Source organism: Molossus molossus, unplaced genomic scaffold (assembly GCF_014108415.1).
Source record: "Molossus molossus isolate mMolMol1 unplaced genomic scaffold, mMolMol1.p scaffold_m16_p_10, whole genome shotgun sequence".
In the NCBI taxonomy this organism is placed as follows: Eukaryota; Metazoa; Chordata; class Mammalia; order Chiroptera; family Molossidae; genus Molossus; species Molossus molossus.
Window position 1 is genome coordinate 29727755 of NW_023425345.1, and position 26216 is coordinate 29753970.

Genomic DNA, 26216 nt, shown 5'->3' on the forward strand with positions numbered 1-26216 from the left:
TCAGTGTTGAGATGGCTGGGTAAAACCAACTTTGAATATGTAAAATAATCTTGTTATAATTTATCACGTCCACTCTAAAAGCATCCAATCATTTTCTAACTTAATGTATTTGAAGATAATTATAGTATCTTGTCATTTAAAAATAAATATGATACACATACACAACAAGGGAAATATATAAAATTTTTACTAGACTAAGTTTCAAAAATATACCAAAATTAGTCAAAGAAGACAACAAACACTTGGGGGTGTAGTGGGAGGAAATGATTGTTCATATTTTTTCATTCAGTGATCACTCTTTGGGGAGCCACAAAATATTTCAGAAAGATAAATCTGTTATTCAACTTAATCTGCAGAAAAACAGGGAAGTTCCAGGAAAGTTATCTCGAAAGGTAAGACCTTCTTAATATTAATTTTAATTCTCAACTAATCATTTTAAAGACAATATTCCCATTTTTATGTTTTGTTACCAATTTATAATTCCACAACCTAAAGAATATATGTTCATTTGAGTATACTTATTAAGACATAATGAAATATTTATCTGTACGCCTGTTAACAATTTGGACGAAAACAATTGCATGAACCCTTTCTTGCAACCTCTGTATAATAACAAATCAATAGATCTATTGGAAAATCATTTATGAGAAACCTATTTAGGTTATCATATTCAAACCATGCTGTTGAACATGAATCCACTACAAAGTGGATGTAATAGAAAATGTGAAAAGGAAATCATTACAGGAAGAGAAGTAACACAACCCTTTCTATTCAAAGATTGTTTATGTCTGAGTCAACACAGTTTAAATCAGGACAGATTAATATTCATAATATATATAATAAATCTACCTAGAAAGGAATTACTGTGCTTTAATGAACAGTTTCATACTGTTAGATACAAATTTTATTCCCTGTGTGATGTTTTGAGTTACTTCAAACCCAAATCGCACAGTGTGCAGTGAACTTTGATATGTTGGCAGTTTTTATCTGTAGAATCTTCCAATTATCTGCTTTAAGCAAAAATCCCGGCACCCTGTCATTTACATCAGATAACAGATTTCTAGTGCATGACTCTTTTTTTCCTAGTCGGAGGTGTTTCATCATAAAAAGTGTCAGATGGTACATTAGGTTGCAATATATCTATGTGGAATACAACATAATGAGGCCAAAAGAGAGTTGTTTAGAAATATCTTTTGGAATCGGTTACCCAACTCAGCCAGTGCTGACAGCTCCAGGGCTATACATCTGAAGTATCCACAGAGAAACATTATAAACTGCAACTGCACCCTCAATATTAATGAACCCAAGTCTTCACCGTGTCCTCAATGTTGACAAAAAAAGAAAGAAAGAAAAAGAAAGCTGAAATAATCATGTTTTATTTCAACACAGAGGAAGAGAGAAAATCTATTGTTTTAATTCTACTCTTGTTTAGAAGTTGCATGTTGCTAAAAAAAAAAAGTTATCTCACTAGAAATTCACAGATCACTAACATTTCAGTTACATGTAAATTGAGGTTTATTCTTAAATCTATATAACTTCATATATTCTATGTCTGGGACTTGAACATTTCTGTCACACAGAGTCTTTAGAATAATTCTATGTGGTAAATACTATTAAAAGTAAGGAAATGGATCACAGGGAGCTCCCGTGACTTTCCCCAGATTATATTCATGGGCCTGGTGAGCAGAGGAGCATCGATTTGAGCCCAGACTTCATAGCCTATTCCTTATGCCCACCACTTACTCAAGAGTTTTAGATATGAGTTTCAGAACCATCATTCAAAAATCTAACTATATATATCTTCTTTGTTTTGTTTTCCGCGGCTATATACATATATCCCAATGTCTGAGGCATAATAGGTATTCAATGATTATTAATTATATTAAATGCCAGGCACACTTTTATCAGTGTAGATGTATTAATTTATAATAGCTTAAGAGGATAAAAAAAGTAATAATAATTACTATTATTTTCCTTTTTTATATAAATAAAAGGACTTTAAAAGATAATTTGAAACACACTGTATGGGAGAGCATAATTGCCAACGATACATCAGATAAGAGGTTAATTTCCAAAATATATAGAGTGCTCATACAACTCAACCAAAGGAAGACAAAGAACCCAATTAAAAAATGGGCAGAGGAACTAAATAGACACCTCTCTAAACAGGACATACAAATGGCTGAGACATATGAAGAAATGCTCAACATCACTAATCATGCAAATTAAAACACAATGAGGTATCATCTCACACCTGTCAGAATGGCCACTATCAACAAATCATCAAACAACAAGTGTTGGCGAGGGTGTGGAGAAAAGAGGACTCTAGTACACTGCAGGTGGGAATGCAGACTGGTGCAGCCACTATGGAAATCACTATGGTGTTACCTCAAAAAATTAAAAATTGAATTGTCATTTGACCCAGTGATCCCACTTCTAGGAATATACCCTAAGAAGCCTGAAACACCAATCAGGAAGAATATATGTACCCCCATGTTCATAGCAGCACTATTTACAATAGCTAAGATCTGGAAACAGCCCAAGTGTCCATTAGTAGACGAATGGATAAAGAAGTTGTGGTACATATACACAATGGAGTACTATGCAGCTGTAAGAATGATCTCTTATCCTTTGAGACATCATGGAGGGACCTGGAGAGTATTATCCCAAGTGAAACAAGCCAAGTAGACAAAGACAAATATCACATGATCTCACTTATTTGTGGAATATAATGAACATGACAGTCTGAGGAACAGGGTAGACCCAGAGATGTGGAAGTAGGGTACAGACTGACAACCCTTAGATGAGGGGGTAAGGGGAAAGGGAAGAGATAAACCACAGAACTTATATGCATGTACGCATAACTGATGGACATGGACGACAAAGCTGGGGTTGGAGTGAGGGGGGCGGGAAAGAAGGTGTCAATGGAGAAAAAAGGAGAAATAGCAGTAACAAAAATAAATTAATAAAAAAAAAGAAGATTATTTGATGCCTGCCGGTGTGGCTCAGTGGTTGAGCATCGATCCATGCACCAAGAGGTCGCTGGTTCTATTCCCGGTCAGTGCTCATGCCCAGGTTGTGGGCCAAATCCCCAGTGGGGGGCATGCAGGAGGTGGCCAATCAATGTTGTCATCGATGTCTCTCTCTCTCTCTTCTTCTCTCTCTAAAAATCAATTAAGAAAAAAAAAATTTAAGATTTGAATGGCTAATATCTTACAGCTAGTAAATAAGGGAGATGGTATCTGAGCCAAACTAGTCTGGTCACAGAGCTCACTATATCTTAATGACAGTCAATATAGTATCTTTGAGTTGTCATCACCAATGTTATTATATCCAGGGACAAGCATATAGTCATCTCTGAGTTTAAAGTTATAGTTGTCAAGAAATGTCTGCTTGTGAATCTATCATTTGGATCATAGAGGGAATTAAATTACATAGTTCTTTTTCTTATGCTTCAAGGTTCAACTCATGAATCATTGCTTCCTATAATAAATATCACCGAGTCTTAGCTAATTCAACAATTTATAGGTAAAGAGTGTAAATGCCTTTTCAATCGTCCACAGATTTTCTTAGCATTGACACTGTTATTCAAAAATGGATGATATGCTTGATGACATAAAATCTGTATATTCACCATTCACTCATATTTACTGTGCAACTGCTGTGTAGTAGGCCCTATATTAATGAGTATTTAGAATCATGAACAAAATCATCAAGATCTCAGCCTGCAGAGTTTAGGGTCCAGGTAACTCAACTGGCTTTAACTCTCAATTAAGAGCAGAGGCAGCCTCCACATAGACTATAAAAAAAGGCATTCCATATCTCCATCTCCCCAAATCCTGGCTCTTCAAGAATATCTTTAGCATCACATTTCAAGAGAGAAGACATTACATTTTATTGAAATCTATAAGGATTTCCTTCCAGACACTATGCTAAGTATACTATATGTATAAAATCTAGCAATTGATTTATTCAGTAAATATTTACTGAATGCTTTTTACATGCCCCATTTATAGTATTTGCCTTTAAAGACCTCATATAGTGAAGGAAGTTTAGTGAACTTCCTTGAAATTCAGAATTATGTCTTAGAACACATATATGCACAGACTGTTTCATTGAACAAGTAATAACAGCATCCAACCATGAGCCAGGCACTATTCTAAACACGGGCAATATGGAGGCGAACAAGACATTTCAGTACTTGTTCTAGAATGCAGTTTCCATCCTAGAAAAGCAGACAGACAGCAAAGAAGTATACATAAAAATTCTGATAGAAATGTGTGCTTTGAAAGAAAAGATACCTATGCCTTTAGAGTCTGGAGTGGGAGCCCCTGATGCAAATGAATATGAAGAACTAGTGGTGGTAATTAATTTTATGTATAAATCCTAGAGTGTATAGGCTTAACTCTCACCATAAGAAATGAGGAGTGTTACACTTACTAATCTGGCATCTTTTTTGAAAGCAGAGATTCTGGATTCATATTGCCAAATTCAAATGTCTGCTCTTGGACATATTATTAAATTCTATGCACCTGAGTCTTCTTATTTAAAAATGTAAATAATAATAGTATTTACTTAATAGGGTTATTATAAGAACTCAATTAGAAAACATAGATGAAGAGCTTGAGTCAGTTCCTACACTTAGGACTGTATAAGTATTAGTTATTGCCTGGCTGGTGGGGCTCAGTGGTTGAGCATCGACCCATGCACCAAGAGGGCAGCAGTTCAATTCCCAGTCAGGGCACATGCCCAGGTTGTGGGTCAAATTTCCAGTGCGGGGCATGCAGGAGGTGGCCAGTTGGTATTCTCTCTCATTGATGTTTCTAACTCTCTATCCCTCATGCTTTCTCTCTCTCTAAAATCAATAAAGAAAAAAAAAATTTTTAAGTAGTAGTTATTCATGTCATAAAATTAGGGTGTTAGGCTATATGATATTTTAGTCTTCTATTAAAAGTTATGTGATAAGGAGATAATGAATATTCTCCTTTCATTATTCTATTTTTAAAGTGCTGTCAAAATTTTCTGTGATATTCATAAATTTAAGTTGTAAGAAAAAAATTATAAACAATTATATTTTCTTTCTAATAAAACAACATAACTTGGCTTGATAATATTCTCTTATAGAATATTAGAAATATAATGATTATTGTCATTCTACTAAATGTATTGACAGTGTTGCCTTTCAGAAGATACTTCAGAGTTCTAAAAGGCATTGCAAAACTCAATTAATCTCAGAAGTCTTTCTTCTTTTAAACTTGCTTGTATTATAATACATTTGGGAATTCAATTCTTGTTCTATGAGATTATTTATAAAAACAGCTGACAGTCTTTAGAAATCATTCTAGATTTCCAAATTCAGAATCCCCATCTTGATGTGATGTGAATGATTGAGTCTTTTCTAAAAAAAAAAGGGAAAAAAAAAGTTCTCCTCTATCTCTCTTAAATTTCATCCAAAGTGTTACCAACATTGTAAATTTTAATCATTAATTCAAGGTTTCTTTCTAGTTCAAGGAAATATTCAAGGAACATTTAGAGCAAAATATTTTTTTTTTTGTACATAGAAAAAAAAATGATTTACTTTTTTTCTTAAGGCGAAGGTATGGCCTTCAGCTTGGAAAAAAAGTAAGGTACATTATATATTCTATGGACAACAGCTCACATTGTCCTCTAGCTTTTTGATATGCTTTAAATAAAAATTTTCTCTTGTAAGTTACAATATTACAAAAGTCAACCTGCTCCCCACCCCCAAAGCATCTCTGCAAACCAAGTAAAGTGGTAATAAAATGAATATTATTATGCTATACAGAAAGATGCAAATAAATCATGTTATTTATATGCTTGCTTTGGTTTTTAACTTTTGAAAGTATTCAAGTGCCAAATATTATCGTTCAATGTTACTTTCTCTTTTTTGACTTAAGTTTTCACCTTTTATTTTTCTTCCTCTCTTACTGTCCTTTCCATGTCTAAAGTTTAGCTTTTCCTATAGCAGAAAAAAATGTCTTACCACTATCACACTTTCCAATTTAGTCATCCCACTGACTCTAGATGTACCTTCTTAGAGAATAAGCCTCATGTTTTCAAGTTCTTAGCATTTCTACAGTGTTTCTTTTTAATAGCATGAACTCAACCCATAGTGTTACAGTGATGACCTGACTCTATCCATGTACCTTAGTTTCCTTCTTCTTCCTCCCCAAACAACCATATATAAAAATTAATTTACCTTTGACCTTAAACCATAGAAAGATTTTCCTTCTGTCAGAACTCTAATGTGAAGTTTTTAAAATAGATTGTGTATGTATTGACAAACAAGATTACATGCGCCCCAGCATTGAGGGACTCACTCCGCTCTCAAACTTAGCGCCACCGTGTGGTGAAATAGTGAAATTGTAATGGCGTACATTGCATTCTTGGCAGACTTGCCTGAGGTTTTCATGAACACCCTTGCAGAAAAGCTAATCAAGGTATTATAGAGTGAACGTATGAGCGCATGCACATGGATCATTGGACTGATATTTAAGATGAGTAGTTCCTGCTCATCTTGGAAAAATGATCATAAAGCACCTGATAACTCCTGGATTTATACCTATCAGTAGTTGTAAATCATTAGCACACTTTAATGTCCACGAAATGGAAAGTTCTCTTCATTACAGTTTGGCAGCAAGATGTGGTAAGGCTGAAAATGGAGGAGTTCATTCTGTGTCTGTGGCCAACCAGGCAAGCTGTCAGTTCTTACAGTGCTGTGGCTGAAATGCAAAGGAAATGCATACCCATGTGAGAGGTGTCTAAAAATCTGCCTTCCACTCAAGAGAAGTTCATGTTTGACCCTGGTGATGTCGGGATGTCCTTCAAATGCCCTTGAGGTTTATCTTTAACTAAAGCTTAACTCACTGTTTTACTTTTGAAAAGAATGCTTATACAGTTAAGGAGATTCTTGTAGGATCTTTAAAGCAAAGTATTAAGATGATGAATGAGGGTTATCAAGGAGGTGAATTAAATGACAGCAGGAAGTTACAGACCTATTTTTATCTGGTACTCATTCCTAGTCACCCTATAAATATTAATATATTCTGCTGTCTACAGCATGAAGATGACCACAGTCAGTTTTTTCTGAACCAACTTCTTGAATTTATGCATATTTGGAAAATATCCAGGTAAGACATTTTACTTCTGTTCCAAGACCACCTTCTAGCTAGTTCTCAAGTGCTGATGCACAATGTTTTCCAGTTGATTGTAAAAACCACCCTTTCACTAGTATCTCAGAAACTATTGTACTTTTACTAGATACCTGCTTTGGCAAGTTCGGTTCATAGTTATTGATTCCTCACAGCTATCCAAATACATTTGAAGAGCTGCTAACACCTTCCAAAGCAATCTAACATTCATTTTAGAATATCGCTGCTACCAGTTATTACATTTTCAATGATTTTTTTCTCAATCATGTTGTGAATTTGAGTTTCATGGGCCACTAAGCACTCTGTATAATTACATTTCCATACTTTGAAAGCCACCACCTCCTGCTTTAAGTTTCTTTCTGGAAATCTCTGAAAATACCTAGTACATCATAAACAGAGGAGTGGGGATTCCAATGGGAAAACTCAAGTGCCAGCAAATCAACATATCCTAATTGATCCTGACATCTAAATGTGTGCATGTGTCATTTGAAAGGACAGACCTAACTAAGAAGCTAACTTGGGAGAAGATACCAGTGGTACAGTATGGGTTTATCTGGAATGAACGTTGTTCTGAGTTGAATGAGCAAATAATGGGGTATGGGAGGTACGTGTCTTAACTCTCCAATGAAAAGCCTAACGTAAAAACATGAGTTAAAATTGGTTTGAGTAACTATCATTTCATGGAGTTCTTATACTCTTTGCATTATCTCATCTAATTCTGAAGTTCTGGCTCTTGAAGTTATTTAACTGGCCTGAGATCACTTCATTAATGCAGGACTGAAAGCAGTTCTGCCTAAAATTTACAAAGACCATATTCTTTTAGTAAACTGTGTCTCCCCATGTGTGCCATTCTTTTCTTTTTTCCTCCAAATTAGTCAGTCTAACACCATATAATAATAGAATGGGTGGATTAGAGAGGACTTTTTGACATAACCTAATCCAAGTTTTTATTTTTTAGCTAATTACTGGATCAGGTATAGTTTCATTTCAAAATAGCATACAGAAAAATACTGTAGTTTCCTTGTTCCAAAATAAGGTCATCCAAAAACAAACCAACAAACAAACAAAAAAAAACTTGTAAAGAAAAAGAGACATCAAATATGACAAATTCTTTAAAAAGTAGGACACTCTCCCCCCAAAAAACGGTGGGAAGACCCTGGGAGACTAATAACTGCTTTGAACTGGTTTGGTGGAGGGTTGTGACTCGTCACTAGTGGAAACTGTAAGAAGATGGTTAGGACAAGGGAGATTCATTCTCTTCCTGTCTTACCCTGTCATTGCCTGCCCCTCACAGAAGTCTGGTGGCCGTGACCACTGTGCAATACAGTGTCCACAGTACAGTTAACTTAGGGCAAAGCAAAAGCTCTGTTACAATGAGAAGTAGAGGGAACCTGGCAGGGACAGACTAGCCCACTGACATCATTTTTTGCAATGAGTGTTTTGGATATTACACCCACAGCACAAACAATAACAAAAGCAAAAATTAACTAGTGTGCCTACACTAGTCTTATGTACAAATCCTTAATCCATTTTCTACATATTAGGTAGAGCTACTATGCCTCCCGGTCTTGGCAGAGTGGCCTTATGAAGTAGGTGTCCTGTGAGACCCCTGGCACAGTCTCCTTAGACACCTGAACCAAGTTCTCCAGGTGTGTCTCTTGTGTGGGTCGTAGGCACCCTTCTGTTGGAGTTGAGCTTCGATTGCTCTTGGCATATCAATGGAAGGGACTGACCCTCAATCTGATTGGTTATGAGGACTGGCTCCGACTACAGTGAAGGAGCTGTTATGTAAGGGTTGTTCCTACAGAGCAGGATTCACTATAGCAGGGCTCTGGTACCTGCCAAGTCTGCCATGTGGGTGTGTCATTTATGGAGGTAGCTGGGTAGTGCTCAGGTATGGTCTGAAGTTGGCCACCAGATGTGTTGGTTCTGGGGCCTCTTGGAAAGAACTCTGGTGCAGGCCAAAGCCAGCCATTGCCTGCATCCTGGGGTCACTGGTATGGGCTACAATCTGATCTATAGTAATCCTTCTTAAAGCTAATTTGGTATAGAATCATGTACAAACAGAACTTGTAATGGATGTGCTAAAGTTAATATGTTGTCCCACCCAATTTTAAGCAAAGCTTCTTTTTTTTTCTTTCCAGACAGTGCCTCTCAACAGTAATAAAAAAATATGACTCTCACCTGAAATACCTATTGAAAACCCAGGTATTCACTTTTGTTAATTCATCTATCAATTAAATAAGCATTTATTAAGCATCTACTCTTTTTCTAAAGCTGCAATTTTCTAAAGATAAAGCAGAGTGTCTACACTTGAGTGACTCACTCTATCTTAACAAAACCTGCAAGTAAATAGATGTGTGTAATGAAATGTCATAGGTCCTGCGAAAGACCTATGTGTATACAAGACCATAGAGGGTTTATCAAATTTACTTATTTGATCCGAATGTTGAAAAAGGAGTATTCCAGCCAGAGAAAGGTACAGTGAAGGAAGGTAGGAAGTAGGGATAACTTTGAGTAAAGAAAAACATGAACGAAACAGTTGGGAAACAGCCTAGCATGATTAGGACTCTCTATGAAATTTGCAGTGGCAACAATTAGGGTCCAAGGTGAGAGCCTGGAAGAGAACAAAAAGAAAGGGGCAAATGGGGGCCAAGTTATGCAGGATCTTAAGGACATATTATTGACAATATAATGATTTTCTAATTTATCAGACGGTGACATAGAGCCAATAGGCAGAGCAGCAGACATGACAAATGAGTGACTAGAGGGGCATTTCATTAGCCCAAAGAGATGATGAGGGCCTTGACAAAAGCTCTACTATAGGGATGGATAGGAGGGAAGAGATTCATAACAGGTGAAAATCTGCAATTTACATGATTTGGTGAAAGACTATGAGTAACAAAAGAACAAGTTGTTTAAAATACCTCCAGATTCCTGGTTGTTGACTGACTACATAGACGTCAAGTCACAAATCAGTGAAGAGAGAAGTTGGCTTGACATGGGAAAATGGTGGATTCAGTCCAGGACTACTGAGATGTGGTCACCAACTGGGCATCCCAGTTGTGATCACAATTAGGCAGACCATTTCTTATAGCTTGTTCTTCCAGAGAAGAGTTAATCTTCCACAGATAAACATCATATGATTACAGAAAATTGTATAAGAGAAAGTTTTTAAAACAAGCGAGGACTGCTTTTTTCATTAAATGATTTGACTCCATATATATATATATATATATATATATATATATATACACACACACACATATATACACACACACATATATATCATAAATTTCAAGTAACAATTTAGATCTCAAGTAACAATTTCTAATAGCAATGAACACTGAAGGATTCTGAAAATAATAAATTATATTTCTTGATATAGATGCCAAATTCATGTGTGAGTTACATGTAAATATTAGAGACATAGTGATAGCAAATGCATGGTTGATATCCCTGCCCCAAGTTAATCCTCTCCCTCTAGTTCCACTTCCCTTTCTTGAGACTGGCCTGATTCTGGAAGTTTACAATGTGGAATGTGAAAATAATTTAAAATTAAATTGTTTGAAGTCTCACATATATGTCATACTTAGTTCTTTCAGCTTGCTTCTTTGCCTTTGTGAGTCATTCTTCCTAGTGTTGAAATTTACCAAGCAGCTAGGGCAGATTATCACTTCATTCCTAGATCATTTGTGTATCTTGACTATATGTTGATACACTGTTGAGGTTATGGCAAACTACTTATAGATGAATTTTAATTATATAAATGTCAAATGTCTGTGCACTATTCATGAACCATAAACATCTTTTTGCACACACACACACACACACACAAATTGTTGAGAATCTGTTAACAGTTCTTTTTTTCTATATACAGAAGTTTGATCATATTACTCATATATGAAGAATCCAATATTTCCGTGTTGAAAGAAACCATTGACCATTGTAAATTTTTAAAATGTGACTTAAAAGTTGGCAAAATATCAAATAAATAGTGTCTTTATATTTTCACTGGAAAATAGTTATCATCATCCACATCTGAATTATTTTATAAGTAGGCCACAGTGTCTAAGATTTTCCTGATGAACTCCACTAAACAAAGAGCTTTTTAACTGAGATTCTGAAGCAGAATCAATAGTAAATATCTGAGAAGTGAGGACAGACTGTGATGTTATCAATTTACAATTTTGCACTTTCTATTTATTTGACAAGTGAATTAAGTAGCATTTCATCAATGTCGAAAACAGTATTGAGTTGACAAAGAATGTATTTTTATATTTCTCAAACTTGGATTATTACACATAACTTGAAAAATTAACAAATGTACAGGCTGAATAAAAATATGGCATAAGTAATATTGAATATCAATGTAGATAATTTAAGTTTTCAAATATTTTCTTTCTTCAGCAATGGTTACCTAACATATTTTAAACTTGGCTTATTTCAGAATGGGCATCTTGAAATAATTTTTCCCTAACATATTACTTAATGCAAATCACTGAACTATTCAGTCACTAGATGGAAGTCAGAACCATGCTCTGGAGTGGCTGAGGTTTTAGTTGCAGAGACAGCATATTTACATAAATAACAGAGAGAGATAAGTCTACAGAGCAAAACAGTATAAAACCAGATTTCAATCTAGGTGAAAGAGTTAACCTCTGATGCAAAGTTGCTTCTCCTAGAAACCTCTAATGAATGGTCTCCAAAATTTGTTTTAAAATGTCAAGTAGGATTTTTAGAGAAAGTTAGCAATTCCTATCACTGAAGACAAATTTATACTAGACTCCAGTAACTGGTAAAGTAATCATAAAGTAGAGGGATCTGGAATAAGAAAAATCTATTTATGTTTCAAAATGTGGTTTGGCTTCATATAACATCTATCTGGTCTGATCAGAGCTAAAAACATCCAAACCTCTTACTATCTAGCCCATGACGCTGAGGTTGCACCAACTAGATAACCAGAAGAATATATGTCGGTGAGGAAGGCAGCATAGCTCTTAACTCACACTTTTTCCTCCCCAAGACCCAGCTCCAACTGTAATCAGCCTCTACACAGAGGCTGAAAATTCCACATATAAGTAGAAAGAAAGAGGGTGCATAGAAATCTTATATATTTAGGTTTTTTAGAACTGAAGCCCTTTTAGTAACAAGCACATCTATCGTTGGCCATTCAAAAGTTTGAATTTGACACAGAATTTAAACAAAATGACAATAAGGACATAATTTAGGAGCAGAGATTCCGAAGTCAGATAAATAAATATGTCAACCCTCTGCCAGCTATGGGAGTTTTTATTTAACCTTCCAAGAGTTCATATTATTCATCACTAAAGTTAACATAATAAAATATAATATAATGATTTTTTTAATTAATGAAATAATGGATGCAATGTGCTTAATATAATGTTTGGAATACAAAAAGTATTCAAGGAAAGGTAAGTATAAGGGTTACTCTATAGCTACTAGAGTTACTATTTTTGACACTTTCCTTTTGTAATAGAGAATGAGAAAAAGTGAAAGAGGAGCAAAAAAGACAATTAAAAAATAGGATAAAATAATTAGGCAACAAGGACCAGTTGTAAGGTCACCAAAAGTCAAAAAAAGGAAGAGGTAAACCTGAGTCACGAGAAAAATAAAATGCAATTGCAGAATTGGAACCTACCTTAGCAGAAACTAAAAGTCAAGCCTATTACGTATTGAACACTCAGACTTGAAGAAACAGAAAAATTAAAAAGTAAAAGTAAATCTTCAATAAGGAAGGCAACCATTAGCCAACATAATTTGTGTTCCTAAGAAGAAAGGAAGGGTTTTGTTAAAGGAATAACGTGATCTGACATTTGACTTGGAATTTGCACAGTGAATTGTGTAATACATGGAGAATGCATAATAAGATACATACAAATTGAAGAATAATAATAGAGAAGGCACTCCTACAATATAGTGCCTAAACATTAAGTTTAGAAACAAAATATTGCCAGTATCATGTGATGTGCTTGTGTACAACTTCTTACCTCCTTTTCTCTGCATAAGAGCTATCCGTTGGTGAGAAGTATTCTGGAGCTTTACCATTTCATCATCAAAGTGTGTATCTATCAGCAATACAAAGTTGAGGGTTCCTTTTAATGTCTACTAAGTGGAACCAAAGTGTATGTACTTTTTGAGCTATGTATCTTTTCACTCAATATTGTTTTTGAGATGTATTCATCTTGTATCATGTGGTTTTGATTTGTTTACACATTCTACTGTTTATGTACATTTGAACTAATAATGTCAAGGGTTCCTTTAGGGTATATATCTAGGGTCGTAGACTTAAAAGGTATTGCAAATACCTTATAATATCAAAGGTATTACTTTTCTAACATAATCAGAGACATTTCACAATATTATAGAGTTCCCATTGCTCCATTTTCTCAATAACATATGATATAATCTAACTTTTAAAATTTTAGAAGTTTATGAGATAAATGTAATTATATCTTATTTCAGTTTTAATTTTTACTTCCCTGACTACTAATAAATCCAAGGTTCTTTACTCTTTTTAAAGGTAACATCAAACTGTCATTTGTATAATTTACATGTTCAAACATTTTGTCCTTTTTTCTATATTTCTTTATCTTTTTCAAATAGATTTATGGGTTACACATTTATTCTTTCTTTGCTTATGTGTATTATATCTCTGCTAGTTGTTAGCTTGTCTTTCAGTTTCATCATGATGTCTTATTACTACATCAACTTCCTCAGTTTAATTTATATAATATACACTCAGTTAACTGTAGAGTTTGTCAAGTTTTGAAAATGCCCATATCTATGTAACCACTATAAAAATCTAGATATAAAATATTTTATTACACCAAAGAGTGGCCAAATCCTTCCTTGTAGTAAATCCCTCCCATCCTAGACATCACGTGACTATCAATACGAACTTCTTTTGCCTTTTTTACTACAAGTGATAAGAACAGAATCCTTGCCTTATTGTTAAACTTAGAGAAAAAGTTACAGTTTTGCACCATTCACTATGAAGTTATTTTGAGGTTATGTAGATATGGTATGAAGTTTGTATCCCTTTACTAGGTTAGGGAAGTTTCTTTCTATTCCTAGTTTGCTAAGAGTTTCTATCATAATAGGTGAGAATTTTCTCAAGTACTCTTTCTATTTTTATGCAGATAGGCATATGGTTTTTCTCATTTTCATATTTTAAAAATATATTTGCTTTGCTGAAATAAACCACACTTTGTGAGGATTTGGAACCTTTTCATGTATTTCTGGCTTTAGCTAATATTTTGTTAAGGATATTTGCATCTATGTTTATGAGGGACCTAAGTCTATTAGTTCTTTGTAATGTTGTGGTTTGACTTTGACATTGGAGTAATGCTGGCTTTATAAAATAAGTTGTGAAGTGTTCCCACTCACTCTGTATTTTGAAATAATTTGATTAGCTTTGGTATTATTTCCTCCTTAAATGTTTGATAAAATTTACCAATGAAATAATCTGTTTGTATATTTCCTTGTAAAAAGAATTTTAATTATAAATTCAATTTCTTTATTTTTTAAATTAAATTTAGTGGGGTAACATTGGTTTCAAGTGTGCAACTAACTCAACAAAACATCTGCATACTGCACTGTGCTCCCATCACCCAAAGCAAAGTTTCTTTCTTCCCCTATTATTCCCCCCTTTGCCCACCTCCACCTACCCCCACCCCCTTTTTCCTCTGGCTATCACCACACTGTTGTCTGTGGCTGTGTGCGACATATATGTATTGTTTTGTTTTGTTTTGTTTTGTTTTGTTTTGTTTTTGCCTAATCCTGTCTGTCGTCTTCTTTCATCCAGCTCCCTAAACCTCTTCCCCTCTGACAGTTGTCAGTCTGTTCCATGATTCTATGCGCTGTTTCTATTTTGTTTATCAGTTTATTTTATTCATTAGATTCTACATATGAGTGAGATCATATGGTATTTGTCTTTTTCTGACTGCTTATTTCACTTAGGATAATAATCTCCAGGTCCATCCATGCTCTCACAAAACATAAGACTTCTTTCTTTCTAATAACCAAGTAGTATTCCATTGTATAAATGTGCTGCAGCTTTTTTATCCATTCATCTACTGATGGACACTTGGGCTGTTTCCATTGTAAATAGTGCTGCAGTGAACATAGGGGTGTATATACTCTTTCAAGTTAGTGTTTCAGTTTTCTCCAGATATGTCCCCAGAAGTGGGAACATTGGGTCAAAAGACAATTCTGTTTTTAATTTTTCAAGGAAACGTCCTATTGTTTTCCACAGTGGTTGTACCAGTCTGAGTTCCCATCAACAGAGCATGAGAGTTCCTTTTTCTCCACATCCTCATCAGCATTTATTGTTTCTTGATTTATTGATGATAGCCATTCTGACAAGTGTGAGGTAATATCTCATTGTGGTTTTAATTTGCATCTCTCTGATGCTTAGTGACTTTGAGCATTTTTTTTTTTTATGTCTATTGGCCATCTGTATGTCCTCTTTGGAGAATTGTCTGTTCAGGTCCCCTGCCCATATATGACAAATCCACAGCCAACAGCATACTCAATGGGCAAAAAATAGAAGTGTCTCCCTTAAGATCAGAAAAAAGAAAGGAATATCTACTTTCACCACTCTTATTCAACATAGTACTAGAAGTACTAGCTACCGCAATCAGACAAGAAGAAGAAATAAAGAGCATTCAAATTGGAAAGGAGGAAGTAAAACTGTCATTATTTGCAGACGACATGATATTTATATAGAAAACCCTGAAGCCTCCATTAAAAAAACTACTAGACCTAATAAATGAATTTGGCAAAGTATCAGGATACAAAAGTAATATTTAGAAATCAGTGGCATTTTTATACACCAATAATGAACTATCAGAAAGAGAAACTAAGAAAACGATTCTATTTACTATTGCAACAACAAAGGGACCTAGGAATAAAATTAAGCAAGGAGTTAAAAGACAAGTACTCAGAAAATTATAAGATACTGAATAAAAAATATTGAGGAAGATGCAAATAAGTGGAACCATATACTGTGTTCATGGATAGAAAACAATTAACACCATTAACATGTCCATACTACACAAAACAATCTGCAATTCAATGCAATTTCTATTAAAATACTGATGGCATATCTCAGTGATCTAGAACAAATGTTCTAAAAATTTATATAGAACCACAAAAGACCCTGAATAGCCTCAGCAATCTTGAGAAAGAAGAAACTTAGAGGTATCATACTACCTGACATCAAACTATTCTACAAGGCCATAATAATCAAAATAGCATGGTACTGGCATAAATTCAATTTCTGAAATTGACATAGAACTATTCAAATTTAGAAGCCATAGTTCCCTCTAAATTTTAGTGGCATACCACAATTTCTCATATGTTGTTTATTATCTTTTTAAATAACTCTCTGTCCTGTTCTTAGCATTCTAGAACTCCAATTGCACATGTGACCTTTTCTGACAGCTCTCAGATGTGTTCTAGTTTTTCTCCCCATTTTTTTCTCCCTTTGTGTCTCAGGACAGTTGCTTTTGACCTATCTTCAATTGCATTGATAATTTCCTTAGCTGTGTTTAATCTGTTGATGAGCCCGTTGAAGAAATTCTTTATCTCTAATATAACATATATTTTTATATTTCTATCATTCCCATTTGTCTTTTTTATATAGTTTTCATCTCTGCTGAAATTACCCATCTGTTCCTGCATGTTGTCTACATTTTCCACTAGATGCTGTAACAGGTTCATCATAGTTATCTGAAAGTCCTTGTCTAATCGTTCTAACATCTAGATCATTTACATAGCTTTGTTAATTGTTTTAGCTACTGACAATAGGTTGTTTTATCATGTGCTTTTGTGTGGGTCCTAATTTTTTATTGAATTCTAAACATCTGGTAAAGAATAACAGTAGAACTGAAGTAAATTTTATTTATACCTGAAAATGGGCAATGCTCTTCTTCTGTTATACTATTAGTATTTAGGGTTGATGCAATCTATTCAAGATTTGAGCTTTATTTGTGTTTTGTTGTTGCTATCATTATCATCAGGGCACATTACACTTCAAAATCCTCAAGTGGTTACCTACTATTTTCTGTATTTACAGTGAAGTCTGTGATTCCAGAGTTTTTGTTTGTTTGTTTTGTTTTGTTTTTGCTCTATATACCTGCTTTTTTTTTATTGTTGTTTGTTTGTTTGTTTAAAACTAAATTTATGGAGTGACATTGGTTTGCCTATACCTAATTCCCTCTCAATACTTTTGTCTCTCCCTCGGCATACTTTGTTCTTCTTTATTATTAAAAATAGACTCTCTTTTTTGTAGTAGGGTAAAGGGACTTTTGTTGTTGTTGTTGTTGTTGTTGTTGTTGTTGTAATGATCAACCATAGTCCTAGGCACACTGTGTTCTTAAGCCTCAAGATTGGAATTTAATAAGAATCCCTGCCTTTCTACATGTGCCTTTTATTTGCAGTCTTGTATAGGAGAATTTTCTGTACCTCTTCCTTGTGGTATTTGATCTCTAATTGGTATCCATGTAGGATCCAGGACTCAAGACAGAGTCTGCCCCTTGCTGGAGAAAAGGTTTTTGATTCTATTTTTCCTTCATCAGCAAAAGATATTCAGCTATGTCCAAGTCTTCCCCAGAGGCAAACTGCTTTTCTTTCTCTTCCCCTCCCCCAAAAGCAAGATTTTTAGTTTTTGGCCTGGGATCAGGGTAATAGAGGGTCTTCTGACCCTCCTAGGGTCATTATTTTCCTAGGACCATCATACAGCAGCTTAAGGCTTTTACTTCTTATAAGAGGAGGCTTCACAGAAATAGGCAGCATTTTGTGCCTGCCCCACAGACACAAATAGATGCCTAAATTGCTCCACCACTGAATGGACCTTCATTTTCCTACATTGCCTTCAGGATTTCCCCTGAACAGGTGGTAGGTGTCCACGGAAAAGAGCTTGCAAATGAAATGTCAACTTTTTGAATTTCCAAATAATTCAAATTGACATGCTAGCTCATACCTAGCTTTTAAGAATTTGTTGCCCTGGCCGGTTTGGCTCAGCGGTTAGAGCGTCAGCCTGCGGTCCTGAGAGACCAGGGTTCGGTTCCTGCTAAGGGCATGTACCTCGGTTGCAGTTTGTCCCCGGCCCTGGTCGGTTGTGCGGGTGGCAGCCACTCGATGTGTTCCTTTCATGTCGATGTTTCTCTCTCTCTCTTCCTCTCTCTCCCTCCCACTCTACCTGAACAAAAGATGGAAAAATGTCCTCGGGTGAGGATAAAAAATAAATAAAAAAAATTAAAAAAAAAGAATTCATTAAAATTTTAGCTGATTTATTTTTACCCTCGTATATAATTACCACCTCTTTCTCTTGTGCTCTGCCAAAAGTCAAAGACTGTATGCCCTGTCTCTCCTTGAAACAGTCCATAAATCTTTGGCATTCAGTATACTTGGTTACCTGGTGACCTCAAATCTCAAATGTAGTCAGAAAAAAATAATGATTTTGTGTATTATCTGCCTTTCTTCATTGTTATAGTGGGACCAAAGTTGAATATTTTGAGCCAAAATGGAACTCCAAAGAATATTTTTAATATTTAAGGGACAAGCAATTTGCAATAGCACCAACTATTAAACCTGGAAATAAAATAATTCTACATTCTCAATTTGTCTTCAAACTCATTAATTGAATTAGATAATTTTCAGTATGTAATGATAGGTAGAAATTCATTAAGGTTTATATAAATCCTGAAAAATGGTAAACCATTGCATGGCTGTTTAAACACATTTTCCTTTGGTCTCCATCACAGCTAAATGAAAGAGGGGACGAAACCTTATGCTGTTTTGTTTTGTTTTGTTCTCCAGAAAGACGCAGAGGAGAAAAGTTTGCCACCAATCTTTTCCAATGCTCCAAACACTTTTAAGGTAAGCTTAATATCTAAAGTATTAGAATGCTACTCCTTTAGAGTCTATGATACATCAAATATTCCTAAGAAACGCTTGGAACCCGGCACATAAAATAATATCATAACATGAGAATCGGTTTTCATTAGCTCAAAGAGTCACAATATTCTGGCACAATTTTTAGCATAAATTCTTGATATGGGTATTATAAATTAATACAGCTATACCTCATACAATTACTCAGTTAATTGTTTTCCTCACTTAAAGCCCATGGGTAGATAAAGGCTTCCTCAAAAGTTCTTTTTGTGGTAAGCATTGTATGTCTTCTTCCACCTTATCCAGGTGACAACCTGTCCAGGGTCAGAGGTTTATTTCAAAACCACAGCCCCAGCTCTAAACCTTTCTCTACCTGTACCAACTAGTTTAGATCTAAAATGTCACCATTTGTCCTATTGTGAGCAGTAAAACCCATCTCCATTCCTAAATCTCGTCTGATTATTTCCCCCAGGCCAGGCCATTGCAACATAGATGTTGAAGCTACTACTCTGGCCTTAAATTCCTTCTTTAAATTTTTGTCACTCAGAGATTTATTTTATCTTTGTGTCAGGCTAAGCTATGCATTTACTTTTTTTTTTATAGTTCATCTATGGTGTGTGTGTGTGTGTGTGTGTGTGTGTTTCTCAGCACAACAGTTGCTAGAGCTAGAACCCACATTGCATTTCCACATATCTGAAGACTGTGTCTACTTGGTTGTCCCCTGGGAAGCTCAAGTTCTGTGTATAAGAACTATAAGCATAACAATCCCACCAGAAAGGTCATCATTTTGCCTGTGTTTTCTGCCATAATTAATGGAACCCTATCTTCTTGGTTTCCTAAGAATGAGGTTTAGCTATCATGTAAACCTTTCTTTTGGTCCTGACATCCAAGTAATAGGCAAGTTAATTCTACTATTGCAGTATTTCACTTGACATAGTCTAGCAATCTTCATGATATGTGAATGTAATGAGTACAAGATTTATCGTTCAGAATTTTTTTGAAGATTAAATGAGATAAATAAATCAGGTAAGAAACACTGCAAGTCTAGAATGAGAGATGGAGTAAATTAGCTACCAACTGACACAAGTCAACCAGCTTTGGCACTTTAATTAGTATTTCATGGATTTCCACAAATTCACATATGTCACTTATATACTTAGAAGGTATGAATGAAACCTAAACCTAGTAACATTCTCATAATATTTATAAGTTCTTAATTTTCATTTTATTCATTATCTGGGGGAGAATCAGGATTTTAACACATAACACATAATCAGGATTTTAACTCAAGACAAATAGAAAGTGCACTATACTGTCTGAATGAGTATATTAACTGTATATTAATAGTTAGGCTGCTCTCTTATGTAAAAATCCAATCTGTCGAGTTCAGTCTCAAAGGTGGTACCCCAAACTAAGTTTCAGTTCACATTATATACATGAAAAATATGGTGGGACTCTTAACTTTCTAGTTATGGAGAGTATATATCTTTCAATAATTAATTTGATAATGAAGTAGATCTGGCCATGATGCCACAGTGTTGGTTCACAGGGAGGTCACACAGAAATCAAACAGCTGGCTTCTTTTCTTGTGAAAGGCTCATCCAGTTTTCTTTCCTGTGTTGTAATTGAGTGGTTGTATTTTCTTAATCTGTAACAGACAAAATGTATCCCAGTTAGATAACATCTCCTTGCTTTAAGCTCATTAATCGCATGTGCTAACAGTTTGGAGATTCTGATTATGTCTTTCACAGTATTAATTAGCTAGTCTTCCCAGGTTTTTGTCATCTGTTTTCAGTGTTTATAGAATCATTTGTAAGAGATACTGGAACATATTAAAAATTGTTTTTGCACAGAAGAAAAACAATGCTATTCCCCTAATATAGTACCCATTTTGTGTCTGTGTATTGATAAATTTTGGGAAGAAAATAATCTAGAATGAGTACAGCTAAAATCTTTTTGGGGTTGTGAATCCACATCTCCATGTGAAAACAAAATTTTTTCCCATACTTTTTGAATAAACTGTTCTAATCCTTCATCAAAATGACTGTGATGCTGGTGACTGAGCAGACATGTATTGAAGAGCCACCATCATTAATGATATAGACAGAACACATAAAAATACTGTAGAGTGAAAGACGATTAACACAGAATTAAAGAAGAAAGATATTTTTCAACATAGTTACTGATAACACATAGAAAAGAATAAGGTCAAAATAGAGCAGATTTTTGTAATGAACGTTAATTTAAGAATATGTAAAAAAATGAGGGGGAAAAAGACTAATGAAAAGCTCTTAGAACTGTGATCATGAAATCTGTGCATAACTATTTAAAGTACAGTCAGTAATTTTGATTTTAAGAAGAGTAGGTCACTACTGTAAACAATATTTGTCATCAATTTTTCTGAAACATCCGTTGCTGCAAAAATAGTATAATCAAATAATTTTCAAACACTCCAACACCAAACTTCATTGTCCCAAGTTTGGTCTGAACTCTGAAAACCCGAGTTTTAATAATTGTGCCCTCTTACACACTGCTTACCAAAACAGATGCATTCTGAAACTTTATATGAGTCTGCTGTTGTCAGTTGCCTTGTTTTTAAAGTATTTTGCAGAAGCCAAACACACTCTCCCCCTCCCTTTCTCTACCCCATCTCCCTCTCTCCCATTTTATTTCAGATAATGTTAAATTAGAGTCAGAGCTAACATATATCATCTTAATAGTCCTACTTTTGAGTACTTACTCAATGCAAATTGTAGACTGTAGCTCAGGCCATAGGATTTAACCAGTCTTGAACATCTCTGTACACCAGCATAAACAACCGCATTTTATTCCATTTCCTCTTCATGGCAAGAGAAGTTGTTTAAAGATAAATTAGTGTCCTCTGAATTTCAATAACTATAAACTATGACTCTCTTTATCTACAGCAAAATGTGGAACATATTATTAAAGAAGTTAAAAATGTGTGCAGTGTTCTGGGATGTGTGGAGACCAAGCAAATCACAGATGCTATAAATGAACTTAATCTAATTCTTCAGAGACGATCGGAGGTAAACATCCTCATTTATTCCATAACAATTATTTTAAACCTGAGTTCAATACTTAATTAAGGAGCGTGAAAGACTGGACTAACTACTCTCTATGTGTTTGTGTGTGTGTGTGTTTGTGTGTGCATGTATATTTCAATCATTTGGGGACCACCCAAACGACTCTATTATACAAAGGGATTTAATTAAATTAAAAGGAAATTTCTTACATTGTTGAAGTTTGTGACAATAGAAATTCCAAGTGAGACTGAAATCAGTCTTACAATCTACCTAGATGAATATGCTTATATAATAATATTTTCAGCCAGTGTTTGTATAGACTAATAGTGGCTCTCATCCGCACTAGTACATGCAGGTATAAGTGTGCAAGACTGCAGAGTCAAGCACATATCTAAAAAAGAAGAGGTCAGTTTTCATGGGACCTTTTGCTAAATTTGCAATGCACACTGCTTCTACGATCCCATATTCTGTAATTATTTCCTGGGTGGGTTTTTTTTTTTTAGTTTAAACAATGAGTATTATATGATATCTTTTTGTATATTATTGTTGAAAGTATTACAGATGTCCCCTTGTTTCCCCATTGACTGCCTCCTCCTCACTCCCACCCTCTCCCTGCTTTCCTCAGCCTAGTGTCGGTGTCATTTGGATGTGCATATAAGTTCTTTGGTTTATTTTTTTAAGCTCAGAAATCTGATGTGAATGTGATTATAGCCCAAGAAAAAGAATAGGAAATTTGGTCTAGTGAATCTATTTCGTCTTATTACTAGTTTAGCAAAGGATTAAGCAGAAAAATATGATGATTGTAATGATTATGATAATAAAAATAATAAGTACTTGATAATGCATTGCAATAATAGTTTCACTAATATATTATTTTATTTAAGTTTTATTTTATTTCAACTCTTCCTGACAGCAATGCACCAGAGTAGGTATTCTAATGATCATTTCATTATTCACACAAGCACCGCTTAAGTTCCCATTATCTTAGGACCATTGATTGCAACCAGCCTCATGGCCATTGTGAGCTTTTGCCAGAGGAAGGTACCAGGTGTATGAATGTGAACACATGCTTTCTCATCTGTGAAGGCCACTCAGTTGTTCATGCATTTCTATGTCCAGTTCTCAATCAGCTGAAACAAACAACTGAGCAAAGAATGAGGAAAATCTAATTTTAGCATTTCAAATGATCTTAAGGTATTACTAGACAAAAAGCTTTATCTTTAAAACATTCATTTTCTGAAACTTCCTAAAAGAATACAAATGACAATTTTCTCTGAAATATCAAACTTTCAGTATAGCTGAAGCCAAAATTATCCTTCAAGGAGAAATTGAGTATTTTCTAGGAAAGCTATAAAGAATTATAATTCTCAAGGAAAGCTAATATTCATATTTCACATTTCTTGTATACTTATTAGCACTAAATTATAAATGGTTATTCATGCATAGAAATGAAGAAAAGAGCTGGCAATTATCAGTTTTATTTCAGATATGTCAATGACCAATATCGACAGTTCAAGATCCCCTAATAAACAGATTCTACTTACTTTGAACACACTTTAAAAGTTGGCTTATTCTACAGCATCTTCATTCAAATTTTTTGTTTATCTCTTTTTCTATTCTACCTTCACTATGAGCCCACCTACATACAAATGTTGGCACAAATAGTAAGTACATTTTACAGAATTTGTACATTAATCAACTACAGTTATCAATGCCAAAGTAGGTCAGTCTATGCACCCACGATGAGCCAAGATTAAGGAAATACTGAGACAGATGAGTCTTCTGTTAAGCAAGTCAGACTTGAGAAGCTTTACTTTCTCATTGCTACACGTTTTGGTCAACTTGTAAGAGACTATTTCCGGCCACACAGAAAGGTAATTAGGTATTTATTAAATGTAAATTTTGGCAAGATGAAGAATCATATCACAAATGCAATTGTACTCTAGTTCATGTTCCCACTCAGCACTGCAAATTTTCATCCTTCAAAACTGTATTCCAGAAGCTCACATAATGTATTTTCACTAAATGCTCATATAATAAATGAACCATAAAGTGAAAAATATGGTCATACACATTGTTCTATAGGTAGATGTCATGGTGATTTTAAAATACAAGTTATGCCCAGCCAGTGTAGCTCAGTGGTTGAGCGTTGATCCATGCACCAAGAGGTTGCCCGTTCAATTCCCAGTCAGGGCACAAGCCCTGGTTGTGGGCCTGATCCCCAGTGGGGGGCATGTAGGAGGCAGCCAGTCGATGTTTCTCTTTCTCTCTTCCTCTCCCTTCTTCTCTCTCTCTCTAAAAAATCAATAAAGAAAAAAAATTTTTAATAAAATCAAGTTATTATTTTTGAATAAATTGAATTCTATTTAATGCAGGCTAACACTTTCAATAGTCTCACACACGTGAATCGGATAAAGATCTTATGTGGAGTTGTTAAGCCTCATGGTTGAAACTATGCTCAGATGAAATATTTTACCCAAGAGAAATTCTCCTGAAAATGTTTATATCAATAATGTTTTTAAGTGAGAAGTAGTGTGTAAATTTATTTACATTTTAAACATGATGGAAGTGTTTTCTCTCTAAAGGAATGCTGGAGCAAGTTTCTTGTTAAAGGAAAACCATTATCTCCTAGTTTATTTATTTGAGAAATCAGGCTTTTCATTAATTGAATTTACTTAAAAGCAAACTTGTCGAAGCAAAATTTTAAAATATTTAATGTCATTTAAAATAGTTTTATTTAAAAATTGAATTTGCTTTTAGACTTAAGTCTTACTTTTAGTGAGTCTGTGAATCACCTTATATAGTTTTCATGATAATGAAGTTATAACCAGCAAATCCTAAACCACTAATCTAGGCCTCCTGCAAAAATAACATAAATAAATCAATAAATAGAGAAATAAACCAAAGCACCATGCTAGTGAATGAAAACTTAATGACAACAAACTAAATAAATTTCAGATAGTATTTCTTTTTTAATTTAGGATATGGTTTCATCTCCTAAAAATAAAAAAATACAAATAAAACTACATAGAGAATTTATATAATTTTGCCCACTTTCATCCAGCCCTGTTTTTGATGCAGCCCAAAACCTGCATCTGAATGACTGCTAATAATGAGAATTGAACCCACTAAACAGAGAGAATTAGAAATGCACTTATATCAAAAGATGAGTCATTGTTGTGGAAGGGGGATTGAGTTTAGGCCATGGAAAACTATTCCAATCATACTAAAAAAGCTGAGCTTATTCTAAAAATTTTTCTTTTAAAAATAAAATAACCTAGAGCTTTTTGTTCATTTTATAATTTAAATTTCTTCTGTTTAATAGGAACATTTATATATGACACCAGGAACTGTTTTGTCATTGTATCTTTCCAGAGACATTTCAGTGCTTAGATTTTGGATGTTATGTTTGACTACTTTGTGAATTTGTTTTCTGGATAACAAGTGTGTCTTGCACCTATTTTTCTTTTTTAGAATTTTCATCAAAATTCAGAGACTTCAACAAAAGGTAAAACATACATGTACCCAAAAGTTAGTTTTTAAGTTATAGAACCAAAAATAATTTAATTTTTTTCAGATTTTCTTCCAAATATTATGGTCACACAAATACATGCAAAAATTTTTTTGGGGGGATGCATTGTTAAAACTCTTTTTACTAATGAAAGTGATTATTCTGTGAGTGAAAAACTATCCACACTCTCTAAACTTTTACTCTAACATTTTTTAATGTAGGAAAAATCAGGAGATCTATAAAAATGAAAGGAATATTGAAAAATATCCTTATGACCACTTCAAGAAACTATACAATTTTCTTTAGCTAATTATATTTTGATGTAAGAATGTCAGAAAAGTTGCAGATGCTTTTCCTCAAAGTCACTAATTTCAAGTTTAAAATCAAGCTCTATTTGAAAGACCAATCTACTATAACAATAAGAACTATGTTCTGTGATATAGTATTGTTCACAGAGGCTCTGAGCTTATAAAATTGCAAGCCACAGAAGGACTTTGCCTTTATAGAAAACAGTGGATGGCCTGGCTGGTGTGGCTCAGTAATTGAGCATTGACCCATGCACCAAGA

At 34.4% G+C, this 26216-nt stretch overlaps 1 protein-coding gene across 3 annotated transcripts in view; it reads left to right on the forward strand.

The window, feature by feature from the left end:
* PIK3C2G (phosphatidylinositol-4-phosphate 3-kinase catalytic subunit type 2 gamma) overlaps positions 1–26216 on the forward strand; it is a 272104-nt gene that overhangs the window by 28647 nt on the left and 217241 nt on the right. For all 3 annotated transcript variants that reach the window (XM_036251349.1, XM_036251350.1, XM_036251351.1), the window contains exons 5-9: positions 290–392; positions 7081–7151; positions 9317–9380; positions 22019–22141; positions 25613–25646. In XM_036251349.1, the coding sequence (XP_036107242.1) occupies positions 290–392; positions 7081–7151; positions 9317–9380; positions 22019–22141; positions 25613–25646 (395 nt within the window). The remainder of the gene's footprint in view (positions 1–289; positions 393–7080; positions 7152–9316; positions 9381–22018; positions 22142–25612; positions 25647–26216) is intronic.